This window comes from Nycticebus coucang, chromosome 1 (genome assembly GCF_027406575.1).
Source record: "Nycticebus coucang isolate mNycCou1 chromosome 1, mNycCou1.pri, whole genome shotgun sequence".
NCBI classification, from domain to species: domain Eukaryota; kingdom Metazoa; phylum Chordata; class Mammalia; order Primates; family Lorisidae; genus Nycticebus; species Nycticebus coucang.
The window spans coordinates 97,196,449-97,215,451 of NC_069780.1; the positions used below are offsets into that span (position 1 = coordinate 97,196,449).

General features: G+C 42.0%; 1 protein-coding gene across 3 annotated transcripts in view; it reads right to left on the bottom strand.

Moving 5' to 3' along the window:
• Positions 1-667: 667 nt before the first annotated feature.
• SNX25 (sorting nexin 25) overlaps positions 668-19,003 on the bottom strand; it is a 96,520-nt gene continuing 78,184 nt past the window's right edge. For 2 of the 3 annotated variants that reach the window (XM_053584510.1, XM_053584493.1), the window contains 7 exons: positions 16,699-16,812; positions 12,134-12,298; positions 9,407-9,524; positions 5,436-5,502; positions 3,044-3,225; positions 2,161-2,261; positions 668-1,256 (listed from right to left, as the gene is read on the bottom strand). In XM_053584510.1, the coding sequence (XP_053440485.1) occupies positions 1,176-1,256; positions 2,161-2,261; positions 3,044-3,225; positions 5,436-5,502; positions 9,407-9,524; positions 12,134-12,298; positions 16,699-16,812 (828 nt within the window). In that variant the 3' untranslated portion in view covers positions 668-1,175. The remainder of the gene's footprint in view (positions 1,257-2,160; positions 2,262-3,043; positions 3,226-5,435; positions 5,503-9,406; positions 9,525-12,133; positions 12,299-16,698; positions 16,813-19,003) is intronic. The other variant, XM_053584502.1, reaches the window with a different exon arrangement.

Genomic DNA, 19,003 nt, shown 5'->3' on the forward strand with positions numbered 1-19,003 from the left:
GGCGTCTGTAGTCCCAGCTACTTGGGAGGCTGAGGGAAGAGAATCACTTAAGCCCGAGAGATTGAGGTTGCTGTGAGCTGCGATGCCACGGCACTCTACCCAGGAAGACAGCTTGAGACTCTGCCTCAAAGAAAACAAACAAAAAAAAGGCTTGGCGCCTGTAGCTCAAGCGGCTAAGGTGCCAGCCACATACACCAGAGCTGGCGGGTTCAAATATATATATTCCTGGAGATTAGAAAGGGGAAGGGATTTTATTATCACTGCATAGTAGATGGTGAAACCCAGGAAAATTAACGAAGTGACTTAGGATAAAACAAACTCTACTCCAGATCTCACTCATTTTCCTTGTGGCTGCAAGACCGAGGGATCCAGTCAAGCCCCTGAACTCCCTGGAGTGACTTACCTGTTTCCCTGCCTCAGTCTTGCCCACACTTCCCTCTAATGACTCATTTCAAGCACTAATTTGGCACTAAAAATCATGTATTTCACATTTGCTTATTTTATGTCTGAGGAAAGGCAATAAACTTTGCACTTCTTGGAAAAGTGCTTTAGTACACAGTGTTTTCTGCAGAAAAGCAGGTGGTAAATATACAAACTGTCCAAACTGTTTCAGTGTTGTTTTGAGATATACGTTAGTATATGAAATATCACAGATTACAGTGAATCGTTTTTATATTTTATTGCTTTCAATGCTCAAACTATGGAAAATCTTTGGTAAAAATAAAGACAAAGTTTTCACAATTTTACACAAAGCTTTGCACAACAATGTTCTTTAATACACATGAAATAGTATAGGAATGTCAAAAATCCTCAGTGAGGAAATTAACTGTACAATATTCATAGTTCTTCATTTTAAAACAAAGCTATTTCTATAAATATTTAAAATATTTCCTAGGCTCTTATCACATATTAACATTTATATTTCAATCAATATGTAGAGCTTTAAAGTATTTATATTACTTAAATAAAAATCAATAGAAGTTTTTTCCCCCTCCTGTTGTCTACTATCGCATCAAGTTCCTACTCTTCCCTAGTTCTGCTTATTTCACATAAAACTAGAGAGAAGTAACTAAGTAAAAATCAATATGGTTCCCAGTCAAACCCTCTGTGAAAAAGAGGAAATGTTTCATGTCTATATTATACAGACATTTCTCTGGTGGTTTATTTGTGCAGTTTCAAACCTGACCAGCTTTAAGTTGATCTAAATGAGATCTCAGCTCAGGACACAGTTCAATTAGCAGCAGTTCCATCAGCACCTGAAATTTTACAAAAGGTAGAAAAATGTTTTTCTCCAATGGTTAATTTTATGTCTGAAATTACTCTCAGTATGCAAGTGACTCACAAGCAAAAGAAATTAACACTGTATAAACTCTAACCATTATCAAATCATCAACAATATTACTTTTGGTAACTACAATCAGAGAGAATGGGAAACAGTGAACTCTGCATGATGCTTGGTTTTATTTCAGCAGAAATGTTGCCTCAAAAGTCGATGGAGGCCAGCACAGTGGCTAATGCCTGTAATCCCACCACTGTGGGAGGATCACCTCAAATCAAGGCTGAAGTCAGGTACAGTGGTGCCACTGCACTCCTGCCTGGGTAACAGAATCAGACTCTGCCCTTTTTCTTCCCTTTTTTTCCTGTCGCCCTGGTTAGAGTACCATGCCCTCAGCCTAGCTCATAGCAATTTCAGACTCCTGGGCTCAGAATCTCACTCTGTCACCTAGGCTAGAAGAATGCTGTGGTGTCATTCATAGCTCACCGCAACCTCAAAGTCCTGGGATCAAGTGATCCTCCTGCCTCAGCCTCCTGAGTAGCTGGGACTACAGGTGCCCACCACAACACCCGGCTAGTTGAGATGGGGACTCACTATTGCTCATGCTAGTCTCAAACTCTTGAGATAGGTGATCCGCCTGCCTCCCAGAGTGCTGCCACCACAGCACTAGTCTCAGTAAGTCAAGTGTGAGCGTGAGAATGCTGAATCCATTAGGGGTGCTTTTTTTTTTTTTTAAATAAACAAAGACAAAAATGAAGCATAGAAAATGGGATCAGAGTTATAAGAGTGATTAAAAATGTGCAGAATTAAAATCTACCCCAATTATGTGAACAGAAATATAAAACAGTGGGCTGAGAAACCTCTCTGAGCTTTAATTTACTCACATATAACAGATGCTTATTGGCTCTTCTTTCTTGCAGTGCGTTGAATATTTTTATTATACCATGGCGGGCATTTTGCTGTCCAACAAGGCTCTGAAGCATATCTGAAAAATTAAGTTAATATTCTACGCTGCTATTGAAAAAATGGCAATGCAGATATCTGGTAAAAGAGATATCACATGATAATAATAAAGGAACTGAGGCATGAGAAACATGAATGATCAGTTAAAGATGAAAGATTCAGGATTTTTCAAAGTATATTATTTACACAAAACTACAATTTTATATATTGTTACTATTAATTTTAATTAAAATCTTAATAGATTTTTTACTTTACAAGTCCTACTAAAGTATACTGTTTTGAGAACATAATTTTTAATATTTCTTCTAAATTTTCTAATTAAAAGTTTTTTTTCGTTTTGTTTTGTTTTGAGACAGTCTCACTCTCTCTCTGGGTAGAGTGCCATGGCCTCAGCCTAGCTCAAAGCAACCTCAAACTCCTAGGCTCAAGCCATCCTCTTGCCTCAGCCTCCTCTGAGGAGCTGGACTACAGGGAATTACCACCACACCAAGCTAGTTTTTCTATTTTTAGTAGAAAAGGGGGTCTCACTTTTGCTCAGGCTGGTCTCAAACTCCAGAGCTCAAGGGATCCTCCTGCCTTGGCCTCCCAGAGTGCTGGTGGGATTACAGGTATAAGCTACCATGCCCAGCCTTTAATAAGATTCTCAGTACAACTTCTTAGCAAGTGACAAGAAATGTCTTGAAAGAAAAGAATGTGATTGTTCTTTTTCACTGTAGGTAATGTTTCTTGAGAGCTACAAATGAAACATGCCTTAACAATTAACATTCCCGCTTTATGCTTGTCAGGGTATAGCTCAGGCCTCACCTGGAATGTTTTCGAGTAGCTTCTGCTGTGCTCTCTGTTTGGTTTCCTGACATTGCTCTTTACTTCTGTTCGTGGTCAGTGGTGCCATTTTCTCATTTGGCCAAAAAGCATCCCGGAAAATACTGATGTAGTAAACCAACATTTGCTCGCTGAAAATCCAGTTCACTGTGTCTCGGATTTGTCTTTTAAAAGAAAATTATTTCTTGGATAAGGCTTTTCAAAAATGTCCTCTATTTTCAAAAGGCATTGGCCAATGGGCGGGTTAACATACAGCCTGATCTAAACGTTTGATGAATAAACTAGGAATTGGATTTTGGCTCTGAAGATTATTATTTTAGTAAACTAGATGCCCATTTATTTTAGGATCTCACTATTTTCACTGGCATGTCTGCCATGTAGTAAGTACCTTTCAACCTGTAAAGACGAGAACTGAGAGACTAATTTGTTTGAAGACTGCAATTTCTTTATCAAGTGTTATAAACTGAAAACAAACCCATTTAAATAATTCTGTTAAAAGTGGTCTGGAAGTCCTGGAGAAGAAACAGGCTTTTTCATTAACCATCTCTGTGTGGCCACAGCAGGTGATACAGTGAAGACATTCGTCCCAAGCTCAGGAGCAAAGGGAAAAAGAGACCCCCTTTCAAAGACACACTGCTACCTGCCAATGAATGTCTAAACTCTGCTATAATGTGGATTCTGTTTGTAATTGCACATGTCCCAGAGTCTTAGATTGTTCCCTACAGAGCTTTGAACATTGCAGTTAAAATCAATTTAATGGGACTTCTGCTTTACGAGAGAATCTGACGACGTGCCCTGCCTGTCCACCTTCCTCTAATTTCAGTTTATAGCATAAGAGGAGGTAAGTGGCCTTACCAAAAGTCATCTCATCTAAGTATTTTCTATTAGCCAAACCCTGTAGGAAGTTTTTGAAGCAATTCTAGTATGTGAAATTGTGGTCAAGGCAAGAGGCACATACTGTCCTGCTGCCTAATTGTGTGACATGTCATCATCTGTCAAAGGCAGAAACAGGAGAGGCCAGGCGCTCCGTAATTCTGTACCTTATAAAAGCCCATTGAAGCAAACAGCTTGAACATTCGCTACGTGATGCCAACTCCATCCCCACGAAATAACTGCCAAATGTGTTCCCCACTCACAAACTGCAGCTGCTCATTTTATAATTAAGAGCCCGTATCATAAATAGGAACAAGGAAAGGAACACATAGGAACACATGATTTGCTGAAGCTGAAAAGGAAAATACGGCCATTTTTGAAATTTTTTCACTTAAGCCCTTAGACTAACCGTAGGCCATTTTTCTGATTAAAACAAAAACTGGTATTACTAAGGAAACTTTTTTTTTTAATTAGAAATAAAACTATTTTTTGGACCACAAAGAAAATATACTCTAACTGTAAATCAATAAAAAATAATTTTTACAATGTTTCATATAAAAACATAACTTCACATTAAAATTTAGTTATACAAAAACGATCTTTATTTTTAGAAGTTGACTCAATTATTTCTATTCTGCTAGAAATCATCATGCTTATTACCTCTTGAAGAATTGTAGGTATAGCACTATTCAAAAGACCTTAATAAATAAAAGCAGTTCTAGACGGCAGGCACAGGCCAAGAAGCCAGGTTGGGTCTCCCCACCAGTCTGGTGCCCTGAGACAAGTCCCCTTCCTCTCTTAGGTCCTGTTTCCTAACTTACAGAATGAGGAATCTGACTGAGTTTTAAGACTCCTTTTAGGCCTGAACTTAGCTAAATAATTCTGTTTGATTTCTACTGACTGCATGATTTTGCAGTTCTAAAAATTTCCAATAATTTCTTAGAAACTAATATTAATTGAAGGTGAGTTCTCGATAACAGACCCAGGGCTTTCACAAATGAATGACCAAAATGTGGATTACTCTTTATGAACACCACCAGAACACTCTGAAAGATCTATGTACATGTTTTTATGTAAATAAATAATGTCACAGGTTAAGACTGTACATATGGCTTATAACAGTGCTTTATTCTAGAGACATACATCTATGGACACTGAGATGTTAACTAACAAGGAGCCTTAAACTGATTTCCACATGTGACGTAAAAACACTAAACCCCTGATACTAAAACTAGTTGTCACAATCAAAAGGGGACTTAATAAAACGTAACCTTCTGGTCCTTGTCAGCCAGAATGCTGGGCCTAGAGGATGCTTTCATCAGCTAATTCACCATGTGGGAGAGAGTCTTTTAGTAATGTGCTTCGATATCCAATCTTAGAATCACATCGGAAACAAAAAGAGAAAAATACTTTCAGTAAAATCACTAACTACTCTAAGGTAATTTGACTATTAAGGCAAAGAACAAGGTGTTGATCCAAATACTAATTTTAAACAACTCACTTGTTGATGGTTCTTCCAAAGGTGACCTGAACAAGGGCAATTAATGTTCTTCTCACCCATTTAAACACTAAAATATAAATCAGAGGAAAACTTTTTATCACAAGGTATCATAATTATGACATTTTTATAGCTGTACAAAGCTTAAATCTCACCACTTAACCCAATCTGAGTCCTGACATTGTGGAGCTTATGGTATCTGTGGAATTTACACTGAGTTTAGCAAACTTCCTCTCAGGAAAGCTGTTCTCCCCAAGCTTTCCTTTTCAACTAAGCAACTGATGAGGTGAAATCAAAGTATGCGCAGCTTTTCAATGCCTCAACAACAGCTGTGCTACCAAGTGGAAATGACACTTCGCTTCACATGCCCCTGGGCTACTGACGACATGTTTTCCACTCGCAGACAATGTAGTTCCTATTTCAGATTTCTGTCTGGCTTGCTGAACCCAATTTTTGAACACACTGGTCTGAATGAGAAATATCTGTAGTCAAATGTTGAAAAATATTTTGAAATATAAATGAACTGCCGCGTCTAACTGCTCCCATTTGAACGGTAGTTTGTAGATCATCCTGTGCTTTTATATTGTCATGTGTTTGGGGGAGGAAAGAAACTGCAGAGAGCTGGGATCCTGAATGAGATGTGAATTCAGGGACCTTCTGTGTCACCACTGACAGCTGCGGTGTAGACCACCTTCTCTGAACCTCGGTTTCCTTGTCTGGAAAAGGACAGTATCATCAAGTCCTTTCCTTTGCTCTGTGGGTCCTTTTGTGTGTGAAAAGCTTTGTGACAGGTTCTACAGATCTAAACTTTCATTAACATGAGGACACATTTTTATACTAGAGAATATGAACTTTTAAACCAAGAGAGGCAAAAAAATGCAGTGAGGACATTTTAGGTCAGAAATTGGAAGCTAAACCTACTTCATCATGTACATCTCCACCTCCATCCTTTGAAATGTTTGGTAACATGAAGAAATTAAGTCAGACGGGGCTGTAATGGACAGCCCTTGAGAGTTCAAGGCTCCTGCACCCCAATAAGAAAATCTTAAAGGATCAAATTCACAATTGTCTGTATAGGGAAGCTGTACAAATAAAAGTCAGTATTCAACAGAGACTTGGTACTACATCTAACTTTTAAATAGACTAAAATATCCAGATAGAGTAGCATTAATCCCGCTGGTGAAGTCAAGTCTCAGAAGTCAGAACCAAATCTCAAAAACGCCTTTAACTTTTTGAGAGATTTTCCTGGGATGCTGCCAAGCATATTCACTTTGAGCTGGGCTGAGCAGGTCTGTCAGTGATGATAACGTCACTCTAGAGAGGTAGTCCATACCCAGAGGATCTGAGGACAGACGCAACTCCAGGATGAATGCCTAACCGTCAAGTGCTTATTTAAAAAGTGGGGGAGGGGAGCTGTATTACTGGTCCCTTTTTTATATACTGAATTACAGCCAAAACCAAAATGGATTTTGCTACAAATTCTCTCCCATCACGACAGCCCCTTACTCTCCCACTTTTTCCTACCTCCCCCCAGCCCCCAACCCTGCAACACAAAGTAGCCCCATGTCTTCCTGAAGGCTCATTTGTTCAAAGCTACAGAAACAGCTGCAGCCTCAGCCGCACTGGGATCTTGCTGATGGCAAATGCACCACCTCTCATTATACACGAGGTTCTATTTATTCCTCTCTGAAATGTCACCAGCAAAACCAGACACGCTCCAAGCAGGAACATGGTGGAGGACATGCATGCTGCAGAGATGGGATTAGGAGCCCTGCTCTGTCCCTGGCTGTCCCTGGCTCTGACATATCTGCCCAGTCTCCTGGGCTCCCTCTTGCATCACAAGGACCAAACTGACAGAGGTGGGGCAGCGCTCCCTCATTCTCACTCACCAGCTGTGACAAAGGGCATATTTCAAACATATTGAGGAAGGGGCAGACTGGGCATGACACTACTTCCCTGCTTATACTGAGTCAAGTTAAACATTACTGTGTATGTTAAAGTGTCTGAAATACAGATGGTGAAAGCTTTTCATTGGAAAGGCTTTTTCATTTCTGGATAATATTCCACCAGAAGGATAATTCCTAAATAATCTCCTATTTCTAAAATTTATCTTCATTCCAATGTTTCATTATTATAATTATGATAAAACGAACAACCTTGTTATGTAAATCTCTGCCCGTAGTTTGGAAGTTTGTTTTGTCTGTGGTTGGACATGAAATCACATTTTGGGACCCCTACGCATGTACTGTAAGTTCACAGAAAGCAGAATCTCTGTTGATATATTTTTATTTCCCTACAGAACGTCATCTAAAATGTTTTCCCCCAAAGTATTTACTGACTGACGTTATATATTCTCCTAGCTTTGATTCAAGAAGAGTAAAAGTTAAATAAACAAAGACTTAATTCTGGCACTTAAAATTTTCTTGCCTATTCACTCATCAATGTATCATCCAGAAATTTTATTGATCACTTACCAGGGATCAGGCATTGTAAAAGATACTAAGAATTAAAAGACACATAAGATATGTTCAAGTTTATAGGAGTACTTGACATTTTTTCATCTAAACAGTTCTAATTTTTTAAGTGACATGTTAAGGGATATATAAATGAGAAGTAATGTACAACCCCATTTCCTGTATAAGCCAAACTCTCAGCCTATCTCCTTTGTTTCAAGGGAAGAATATGCTAATGTGAGTGGACAGAGCCCAGGGACATTCATGGGGCTACATTTCACTGGCAAGTGGCATTACCGTGCCTTACAAACTGTGCCACCCCCCACTGCTCTGGGTGTGACCAGATAAGTTGGTCTCGTGATGCAGAGCGTGGGGGTTGTGAGGGTGAGGGCAGGGAGGAGAAGGTCCTGCCACAATGCAAGACCACCATGGCAGCGGGTCCAAGGGCAATGGTGTTTAGAGCTAATCCATCACAACCAGGTATGAAGCTGATTCTTCTCCACTCAACTGTGTCACTTGACCAGTCTTAAAAAATACACAAATAAAACCCCCAGCTATGTAGTCTGGTCTGCCTTTCCCCAAAGCACTGTTTGACAGCACTCACACAGCCCTTAACAAAGTGGTAGTTTTGATCCCTATTTTGCAATTGTTTCTTCTAAGTATACTTCCTGCAGAAATCACAAGGGTAGGATTTCTCAGCCTAGGCATTACTGTTATTTGGGCAAGATGACTCTGCTGTGGGGGCCACCCTGTGTGGGGTGGGGTGTTCACTGTGGGGCCGTCCTGGATGGGGTGGGGTGTTCACTGTGGGGCCGTCCTGGATAGGGTGGGGTGTTCACTGTGGGGCCGTCCGGGACGGGGTGGGGCGTTCACTGTGGGGCCGTCCGGGACGGGGCGGGGCGGGGCGTTCACTGTGGGGCCGTCCGGGACGGGGCGGGGTGTTCACTGTGAGGCTATCCTGTGCCGGGTAGGGTGTTCAGCAGCATCCCTAGCTTCCACCCACTGAATGCCAGTAGCTTGCCCTGACCCCAAGCTGTGGCAACCAAGATGTGTCCAGATAATACTGAATTGTCCCTCCCTCCTTCCAGTGAGAAGCGCTGCTCTGCAGGAGGAAAGGTGGCTGAGAAACAGCGGGAGACATTCCTGCATTCCTGCCATAACACTATCCCAGCCTTGCCTTTACCAAAAGGCTTTTTCCTCTGTTGTGCAAAATAATTTTTTGTACAACTTTTGGTGGTAAGGCAATGAAGCTATGCCAACTCACAGCAGAAAGACATCCAAAGCATGCTGTCTGATTTCAGAGGAACATGGTACAGAGTTAAGTTGGGCCCCAAAGCTCCAAGAGCACAGAGACATGACCTGTCTTAAGGTTGTACACCCAGTATCCATCTGGTTGGCTCTTAAACCTGTATGTCTGATGAACAAAGCAGGAATATACATACATGTCCCATGCACTGCAGGAAGGCAGGGACATTAAAACAACAAACAGCAAGCACCACTAACAACAACGAAGAGGCTTACTTCCATGAAGCTCGAAAATCTCCCCGATCAACATGAAGCACGGTTCAGCCAAGGCGTCCTTCCTTCCGTCCACGTCATCACCATAATCTGACAGGTCACTGTCCTCCTCTACCTCCTCCTGGGGATACAGCCAAGTTGTAGGAAGCAGATCACTTGTCCAGGAAACTGGGTAGAGCTATTCTTTCTCTACATACAAATTCCAAACCATTTGCCCATATTGTAAGTTTCCATAATCCCTCAGCTTCCAAGTGGGAATCTGTCCAACTCAATATGATGAGCCTAACCTCAGGGAAAAGCCTGGCGCCTAAGCTTTACTCCACGTTTAAAGTATAAGCTAATTTTTAAAAACCTCTGTCACTGTATTAATAGTGTTCTAACCATTTTGAATTTTAAAAATACTTAAATGAATTTTAAATTCACTGTTGTTTTTTAACCATGCACATTTTAAGGTGATTTAGTTCGTGTTAAAGCTCTGACCCAAGCTTTCATTGTGTACTTCACCTAGTCTCATTTCTTCATGTGCATATCAGCAAGTTCCAGTTCGAAACTCATTGTATGTCAGGCACCAAATGAGTGTGATTTGGATTCAAACTCTGAGCATCCACCACTTTCTATGGCACTAACAGGTCCGAACACAGCTGCTTCTACAAGGCAGGGTAGGTGTGTCATGGAGGCACAAACCTTAGGTGGTGGAAGGCCCAATTGGGAAAGTGCATTGCCATGTCCTCACAGAGGTAAAACTAAAGTGTGGACCCAGGCAGGGTGCTAATGACAGGACTCTGGGACACATCTCCATCAGGTAAGCAGGGGAAGGGACTGAGGAGAAGTCACAGAGGCTGGAGGGGTCTCCTAAAAACCTACAGCTTCCCACAAGTCCCAAGAAGGCTGAAAAAGGAGAAGAATGAGAGGAAGCCCCCAGAACTTCTCTTCAGAGAGTCATTTTACAGTGACCAAGTCACAAGTGAACTCTGAAGGGCTCAGCAGTAAAAGGACAGTGGCAGAGACAAGCCAGCCAGATACAGACAGACATGGAGGAAAGTGGTGAGAGAGACCTGGGGGAGGTGGAGTGGTGTGGCCTGAGCAGAGGTGTGCCGGGCAAGCTCTGTGGTGCTCACTGCCTTCTTCCCGTACAGAATGTGGCAGGAAAGTACCCCCCTTATCCTTATCAGTTCCCCTGTCCACACTCAATGACCCAACTGGTAAGGAGGCAGTGGCATTTGGCTATGGTGAAGTCACATTTCAGAGAGGGTCTTGTGTGGAAACCCCCACAAGGGGCCTCCATGGTCTGCAGGTGAACAGAGAGCCTACTGTGCAGAGAAGCCTGAGGTTCAGAGCATGAGAGCAAAATGTCTACAGTCCCTATTCATCCCTTTACTCTTACATAGCCCTGCCAGATTTGTATCTCTTTAAAATATTCCACAGTTCTCCATTAATTGTGAAAAACGTCTAAAGTCCCCAGCCTGGCAAGAACCTTGCCCTTCCCTTCTACCCCATTTCTCCTCTTCCACTAGAGCAGTGGTTCTCAACCTTCCTAATGTTGTGACCCTTTAATACAGTTCCTTAAGTTGTGATGACCCCCAACCATAGAATTATTTTCATTGCTACGTCATAACTGTAATTTTGCTACTGTTATGGATCATAATGTAAATATCTGTTATACGCCATGGTCTTAGGTGACCCCTGTGAAAGGGTCGTTCAACCCCCAAAGGGATAGCAACCCACAGGTTGAAAACGGCTGCACTAGAGCACAGTAGAGACCCCCTCACCCTAGGCTGGGTACAGTGGCTCAGCATGTAATCCCAGCACTCTGGGAGGCCAAGGTGGGTGGATTCCTTGAGCTCAGGAGCTCAAGACCAGCCTGAGCAAGAGGAAGACCCCATCTCTACTAAAAACAGAAAAATTAGCCAGGTACTGTGGTAGGTGCCTATACTCCCAGCTACTTGGGAAGCTGAGGCAAGAGGTCACTTGAGCCCAAGATTTGAGGTTGCTGTGAGTGAGGCTGGGGCCACAGTGCTCCACCCAAGGTTACAGAATGAGACTCTGTCTCAAAACAAGGAAGCTCAGCCAGGTATAGTGGCTCACACCTGTAATCCCAGCATTCTGGGAGGCCAAGGTGGGTGGATTCCTTGAGCTCAGGAGTTCAAGACCCACTGAAACAGTGAGACTCCCGTCTCTACTAAAAACAGAAAAACTAGCCTGGCATTATGGCAGATGTCTATAGGCCCAGCTACTCTGGAGGCTGAGGCAGGACGATTGCTTGAGCCCAGGAGTTTGAGGTTGCTGTGAAGCTATGATGATAGCATGGCACTCTACCCAGGGTGTCAGAGGGAGACTGTCTCCAAGAAAGAAAAGAAAAGGAACCCTCTATTCTAGCTCAGTAACCTCTGCCCCCTCCTCTCATGAATCCTGATGTCAGTCCTGATCCTCTGCAGTGGTGGCCCCTCCCCCACACCAGGCTTCCCACTCACTACTCACTCACCCACCTTCTTACTCATCTTTTAATTTCCGTATCTTAAGTTTTCCACTTGTAGGAGAGGACAAGTAGGTGCCCCCCCGAATCTGACAGCAACAGTAACTGAAATGGGAATATTTGTCCCCATTAGTAGCATGTGCTCATCAAGTACCTGTCACCTCAAATAGCCTTCATGACCCAACTGCTTGTTGGACTGACCCTTCTGCATCTGCTTAAATATGCTACAGACACAGCCCAACCTTCACACAGCTCACCTCCTGGTGGGAGAAGAAGTCACGAGGAAGTCTTTCCAAAAATGATGATAATGAAAAGGTGTTTTTTTTCCCCTGCACATCAATAACCTTGAGGTAGTCAGGAGAAGGGCTCAAAAAGGCATAAAGAGCTTCGCTCTGACAGAGTCTTTCATCGGAAAGCAGATTCTGTGGAAGAAGGTGATGAGTTACTCCTTTGCAGGGAAACCCTCTGTGCTGCTGGGAGATACGCCAGGCAAAGACAAAGCAGCAACACCGGCTGCATCACAAACTCACTGTCATCACAGTTCTGAGCACATAATTTAAAGTTTTGCAAATTATGTAAGGATACGACTAACTTGCCCTTACATGGCTATGTTCAGACTCTGTACATCAGCTACAAGAGAGAACTCTGGCTTCTCAGGTGGTGACACTGCCTACAGGTCACAGTCCCATCACGCTGCACTGCTACAGCCCAAGGGGGGCTCATGTATGTCATTACACAACTGTTTTTATCGGCCCTCAAGCTGGCAGTTTCCTAAAGCTCTATGTACATATCGGGCCTTAAGAGAGAGGAAAGCAGAATGTAAATCAAGTTTACCTGTAAACTTACCTGTAAGCAAGGGCTATGACAAGACAGTAAACTTAACAATGTGACCACAGAACATTGAAGTCTCTGGTATGGTAAGTCATAGATAAACCACGGAACGGTAGTTGTTGATGCCATGACCCCTTGTGGGGGACAGCAGGGAGCTGTCAACAGAGTAGGTTCAAGCCTAGTCCCAGAGCAGCTGGCCCATGATGGTCACGTCCTATTTGTTCAGACGAAAATGACCTGACAAACCCTATGATCTTCTTGAGAATAAAAACTTTGGGGAGAGAACAACACTGCCACATTGAAGATGGAGGTCCCAGAAGACGGCCAGCATTCCAGCAGTCACTAGCCCCCTGCAACTCCAGGAGATGGGCCTGCCATGGGCAGGTGTTACTTGAACACAGGGAAGGAGGTCAAGAGGGCCGGCCGCCTGTTGGTGCCACTGCTGCCTTCCCTCCCCGCATCCTGCAGACATCCTTTATTCCTTTGTCATGTTAGTAAAGGGTCAGTTTAGCTTGTATGTGAGGGTGGACAGTTTTAGCTGATCCACACCCCCACATCATCTTATAAAATAGTAGGATGTGATTACTAATACAAAGCTTCGAATTTAATACAATCAATAAAAAAAAGAAATCTCATTACGGGTGATAAGTCTTTAGGCTTAATTACATTCAATTATGAAGGAATATAAAATTAAATATGCATAAAATAGTGTTAAGAATGTGATCACCAACTATGTCCGCAGGCAATGTAGAATTGAGACCGGATCATTTATGAGCTCTCTGAGAACAGAGCCCCACTCACTGTCCCGAACCCTCCACCCCTCAGACTCTCATTCTCTCCTGTTCTATTAAAGATCTAAGACTCTATGAAGGCAGATATCTGCACCCCACGTCTATTACAGCACTATTTATTATTATTTTTTTTTTTTTTTTGAGACAGAGTCTCACTATGTCACCCTCAGTAGAATGCCTGGCATCACAGCTCACAGCAACCTCAAACTCTCGAGCTTAGGCAATTCTCTTACTTCAGCCTCCCATGTAGCTGGGACTACAGGCACCCACCACAACGCCTGGCTATTTTTTTGTTGCAGTTGTCATCATTTTGCTGGGCCGGGCCGGGTTCGAACCCGCCAGCCTAGGTGTATATGGCTGGCGCTGTAACCACTGTGCTACGGGCACTGAGCCTATTACAGCACTATTTATATAACAGCCAAGACACAGAATCTACCTAAGTGTCCAACAATGGATGAATGGATAAAGAAAACATGTTGTGACTGACATGGTGGCTCATGCCTGTAATCCCAGCACTCTGGGCAGCCAAGGTGAGTGGATTGCTTGAGCTCATGAGTTTGAGACCAGCCTAAGCAAAAAGCAAGACCCTGTCTCTACTAAAAATAGAAAAAGAAAAAGAAACTGAGGCAAAAAGATCGCTTCAGCCCAAGAGTTGGAGGTTGCTATAAGATATGACACCACAGCACTCTACCGAGGGCAACAGCTTGCAACTCTGTCTCAAAAAAGAAAGAAAGAAAAGAAAAAGGAAAAAGAAAACGTGTCATGTATATACAGAGGAATACTATTCAACTATAAAAACTAAAATCCTGTCATTTGTGACCACATAGATGAACCTAGAGGTCATGTTGAATGAAATAAATCAGATACAGAAAGACAAATATTGCAGGCAGCGCCTGTGGCTCAACGGAGTAGGGCAACGGCCCCACATGCTGGAGGTGGTGGGTTCAAACCCAGCCCCAGCCAAAAACTGCAAAAAAAAAAAAAAAAAGGCAAATCTTGCATGATCTCACTCATCTGTGGAATACTTAAAAAAAAAAAAAAAAAAAAAGGCAGAACAGGGATCACCAGGGACTAGGGAGGGGATAAAGGGAGAGGTTAGTCAATGGGGACAAAATTACAATCAGACAGCAGGAATAAGTGCTGGTGCCCACTGCACAGTAGGCTGACTGTAATTAACAGTAAGGTACTCCGTATTACAAAATTGCTACAAGAGAGGTTTTTTTTTTTTTCTTTGTAGAGACAGAGTCTCACTTTATGGCCCTCGGTGGAGTGCCGTGGCATCACACAGCTCACAGCAACCTCCAACTCCTGGGCTTAAGCGATTCTCTTGCCTCAGCCTCCTGAGTAGCTGGGACTACAGGCGCCCGCCACAACGCCTGGCTATTTTTTGGTTGCAGTTTGGCCGGGGCCGGGTTTGAACCCGTCACCCTCGGTATATGGCGCCGGCGCCTTACCAACTGAGCCACAGGCGCCGTCCACAAGAGAGGTTTTTGAATGTTCTCACCACACACAAAAAAAATAATAATAATAAATAATAATAAAATAATAATAATAATATATTTAATAATAAATATAATAAATAATAATAATAAATAATAATAAATAAAAATAATAAAAATAATAAATAATAAATTTAGCAGGCAACGATGGCTAGGACCCTGATTTGGTCTTATATAACATATACACTTACCAAAACATCAAATTATACTCCATAAATATGTATAATTACAATGAGTCAGAAAAAATTAAAATGATAAAATGTGCCAAGCATATTAAAGCAAGCCTCAGAACTTGCAGCTACTACTGTGCAGGCAAAATGTGTTTTATGAGGCAAAGTTCCATGGCTTCAAGAATTGTAGGGTCCACAGTTTGAATAACAACTATACTCTGGATACAGACTGTACAGTTAAGGAAAGAACAAACAGTGGCTGCCCTTGAGCACACTTCAGTCTGGCCTTATTACTAAAAAATGGATTGCACGGGAAATGCAAATTAAAAATATTAAAATAGAAAACAGCGAAGTGTTTAGATGAAATCAGTCAACTATTTCAGGGCCTTGGAGTAGGCAAAGATTGTTCATTTTTGAGACACAGTCTCACTCTGTAACCCTGGGCAGAATGCAGTGGTGTCATAGCTCACAGAAATCTCCAACTCCTGGGCCAAGTGATCCTCCTGCCTCAGCCTCCCGAGTAGCTGGGACTACAGGCACCTGCCACCACACCTGGCTAGTTTTTGTATTTTTAGGACAGATGGGATCTCACTCTTGCTCAGGCTGAAGGCAAAGATTTCTTGAGGCTTTAACCATAAAAGAAAAAAATGGATAAACCAGGCTAAATTAAACATAAAAAAAAAAAATGACAGAGAAAATGCAACCCACAGAAAGGGAGAAGATACTCCCTTTCTGTGGATTGCACACATGTGGTCTGACAAGGAACTCACATCCAAAACTCCTATAAAGCAGTAGAGAAAAGACAGGCAACTCAACAATACAGACAATTTTAACAGATGCTCACTTAAAAAAAAAAAATAACCCTAACTATCTAAATGGCCAATAAACATGGAATGGCACTCATCAGTCACCAAGGAAATGCAAATTAAAACCACAATGAGACACCCCTACATACCCACCATATGGCTAGAAGAAAAAGGCAAAAAATAAAGCAGTTAGGACAAGAAGCCATCAGAACACTTGCACACTGCTTGTGAGGGTATAAAAATGGCTACAATCACGTTGAAAATCTGAAAAATCGTGATCCCTAGATATTTCCCAACATATGCTACCAAAAGACAAGTAGTAAAAGTGACAGAAGCAGTCTTTGTAAGAGCCTCCAACTGGAAACTGGCCAGATGCCCATCAGCAATAGGATGAACAGACTGGAGTGTGCTCGCACAATGGAGACGGGTGACCTACACGCAGGACAACCCCAGGGAGGAACCTCACAACGCAAGATTGAGTGAAGAAAGGCAGACAAAGGAATCACGCCACATAGTTCTATTCATATTAAGTTCAAATTCAATGTATAATTTCTTAAATGTGTACTATACTTGAATTTTAAAAAAAGACCAGAGATATTTTAGAATCAGGCATGACTTCTAAGAATAAAAAGCAAATTATTCAATTGTAAGCTCTCAGAATGATGACAGTTTACCCACAAATAACTCATTTTTCCTATTATATCCCAAACTTTTCATTTGCTTACCTGTAAGAACTTATTTAACTGATTCTTTGACTTTTCCATAAACTTTTGATCTATAGATTTGAAAGGCAGCTTGCTGAGAGAAGGCAACTGGACTTTTTTTAAAGAAGGGACACACTGTGGGAGGAAAAATGAAATGTTAGTATTTTGAGATTGCATCTTAAAAAAGATTCAGAATTTTGTAATAGTTAGAACAAACCAAATAGCTTCTTGTACTTGTACTTGTTCCCCTGAGATTTAAAGATAGTGAAAACTGCCTATTCTAGTCAGGCTGAAGAAATGTGGTGGGAGTGGGACATTAGAATGAGGAAGTTCAAGCCCATTCCCAGACCTATAGTAACAAGCCAGTAACAAGATGGATTTGTACAAACACACAGTACAGGCATAGAAACTAGCTAGCCGACAGTTTTTCCATTAAAAGGTGCTGCATTTACAACATTTCTGTAAAAAGTTAAAACGATGGAAAGAAACCCTGGCTTGTAGCTCTATTACTGCTTTCCAATGGCAAACTGAAGCATGTAAATATATCACTAGTAATAAAATGTATGAATAGACTTCTCCTGTGGATTAAATCCTACATTGTGCTGGACGCTGTTCACCCTTACAACAGCTCTATAAATCTTAGAGAAACCAAATAGGCAATGAGATTTGGAAGGGAAGACAACGCTCATTAGGGATCCAAAAAGGTGCTTCCTGTCACAGCGATCAACAGGAAGGGTCTTACAACAGGAAAACTCAAGGTGCAAGAAATAGCAAGGTTAAGAGAAGAGCCGGCCATCAATGCACAGAGGAGAAGTGACAGACTCCGGCCTTTGTGTTTGTTTTTTCTCATGCGTCAATGGGGTTGTTTTGATTTTCCAAGTACATTTTATTCCAAAATTGTCCCTGAGTTCCTTTTCCTCCTTCTAGTTTTATCAGCATCTCCACTGATACCAAACTTTGGTTCTACAATGGTTTGTCATGAGGCAAATACCATGTTTCCGGAGTATCAATTTCATTCAAAGCTTCTCGGAAAGTCATTGTTACATTGAGATAAATAAACACTTTGCTTTCCACACCACTGGCGTGACCAGACCATATGAGAAATGTTCCAATGTGCGTGACGTTTGGTGCACGCATCCCTTAGTGATTAAATGTCACCCTAGGAAATAAGGTTCAAGGAGACAGACTTTGTAAAGGACTCTGAGATGACCACGGGGTTCCACCAATGTCAGTTCATTCTGAGCAAAAGAAAAACAGATCTAAATTAAAGTGGAAATGATTAAAGACCTTTTCTTTGTTTCAACAACAACAACAACAATAACAACAACAAAAGAGTCTCACTATGTGGCCCTTGGTAGAGTGCCATGGCATCATAGCTCACAGCAACCTCAAACTCTTGGGCTTAAAAGATTCTCTTGTCTCAGCCTCCTGAGTAGCTGGGACTACAGGTGCTGGACACTGTGCCCAGCTATTTTTTGTTGCAGTTGTCATTGCTGCCTAACTAACCCAGGCCAGGCTCAAACCCGCCACCCTCGGTGTATGTGGCTGGCGTCATAACCACTGTGCTACGGGCGCTGAGCCTGAAGACCTTTTCATTGTGGGAATAAAGGGCAGTTACCTCTAGGAGGTGGATTAGAGAGAATACAATTCCTGAGGAACAGTGGGAAGAATAAAAAAAAAGATTCAATCCTAATTTGGCCACTATATACACAACCTGCGGTAAGTCGGTTAATGCTTTGGGATCCATTGCTCTCCTCTATCAAATAAAAAAACGACCTACATTAGTGGCTTGGAAACATTTTAAACCGGAGCCCAGAGTAGGAGCTGCATGCTCTACTGCAACCCATAATGCGCATGCATATACACATACGAATACGTAAAACAAAATTCTACACAATGCTCATTACTGCTGGAACTAACAACAAAACTACAGCCACATTTACTGTGCCACACATTCTTTGAAATGCTTAATTTCAAAGAATTATTCCCTTAATTCTCCCAACAACCCCTTGGTTAGGTGCTATTAATATTTCTACTTCAATGATCAAGAAAAGAGGCACAAAGAGACCCGAGTGTCACTTGCCAGGCCACACAGGTGTGAACAGTAGCACTAAGACTCAAAGCTGAGCAGTTTGTCATTACAGGGTGTGCTTTTGGCCACCACTTTGCTGCCTCTCTTAGGATATGTGATGAAATCTGCTATATTCTGTTCTCTTTCTATTGTAACTCTTGATTGATTTCACTACCCCATTAATGGGTCATAACTGGCAGATTCAAAACCACTGGCCAAATGATCCCTGGGTCTCTTCCACTCGGCGGTTCTCTG